This window comes from Myotis brandtii, unplaced genomic scaffold (genome assembly GCF_000412655.1).
Source record: "Myotis brandtii unplaced genomic scaffold, ASM41265v1 scaffold157, whole genome shotgun sequence".
Lineage (NCBI taxonomy): Eukaryota > Metazoa > Chordata > Mammalia > Chiroptera > Vespertilionidae > Myotis > Myotis brandtii.
Genome location: NW_005355708.1, coordinates 116444 through 117105, shown reverse-complemented (window position 1 = coordinate 117105; position 662 = coordinate 116444). Strand labels below are relative to the sequence as shown.

Here is a 662-nt window from a genome sequence, read left to right as displayed (position 1 = left end):
GAAGGGAGAGATGGGCCAGGCCTTGGGAACTACCCGTGCCTGCCTGCCCCAGGGTGAAGTCACTGGCCGGGGGCGGGGGCGGAGGGGGGCAGAGTGTGGGTGGACAGGGCAGGGCTGACCTGGTCAGCCTCCTGACAAAATGAGTTTTCAGAAGAGTCTGGAAAGAGGAAAAGAAGCCAGAACAAGCAGGGGGGGAGGCGCGGTGACAGCACCTTGGGAAGCAAGGTCCGCGCGGCCCCTCTAACGCCTCTGACCTCTCCCCTCTGTGACCGCGGCTGCCATCAGTCAACCTCCTGACCACAGTGGCCCTGGCCCGCCTCGCCGCCAGGACCAGGAAGCCGGTGTACTACTACCTGCTGGCGCTCACGGCCTCGGACATCGTCACCCAGGTGGTCATCGTGTTCGTGGGCTTCCTCCTGCAGGGCGCCGTGCTGGCCCGGGATTTGCCCCGCTCGGTGGCGCACACCGTGAACATCCTCGAGTTTGCCGCCACGGGCCGGGCCCGCCGGGACATCTCCATCGTCCTGGGTGCCGCCCTGCTGACGGGCATCCCCTTCTACTGGTGGCTGGATGTGTGGAGGGACCCGGGCCCCCCCAGCACGCTGGACGAGGCCCTCAAGTGGGCCCACTGCCTCACCGTCTACTTCATCCCTGGCGGCATT

General features: G+C 66.8%; 1 protein-coding gene across 1 annotated transcript in view; it reads left to right on the top strand.

Annotated features, from left to right (window-relative positions):
• The window catches only part of GPR142 (G protein-coupled receptor 142), a gene marked incomplete at its 5' end in the record, with an annotated part of 3019 nt that overhangs the window by 1535 nt on the left and 822 nt on the right, over positions 1–662 (top strand). The window contains one exon of the mRNA XM_014536202.1: positions 286–657. Within this exon, the coding sequence (XP_014391688.1) occupies positions 286–657 (372 nt within the window). The remainder of the gene's footprint in view (positions 1–285; positions 658–662) is intronic.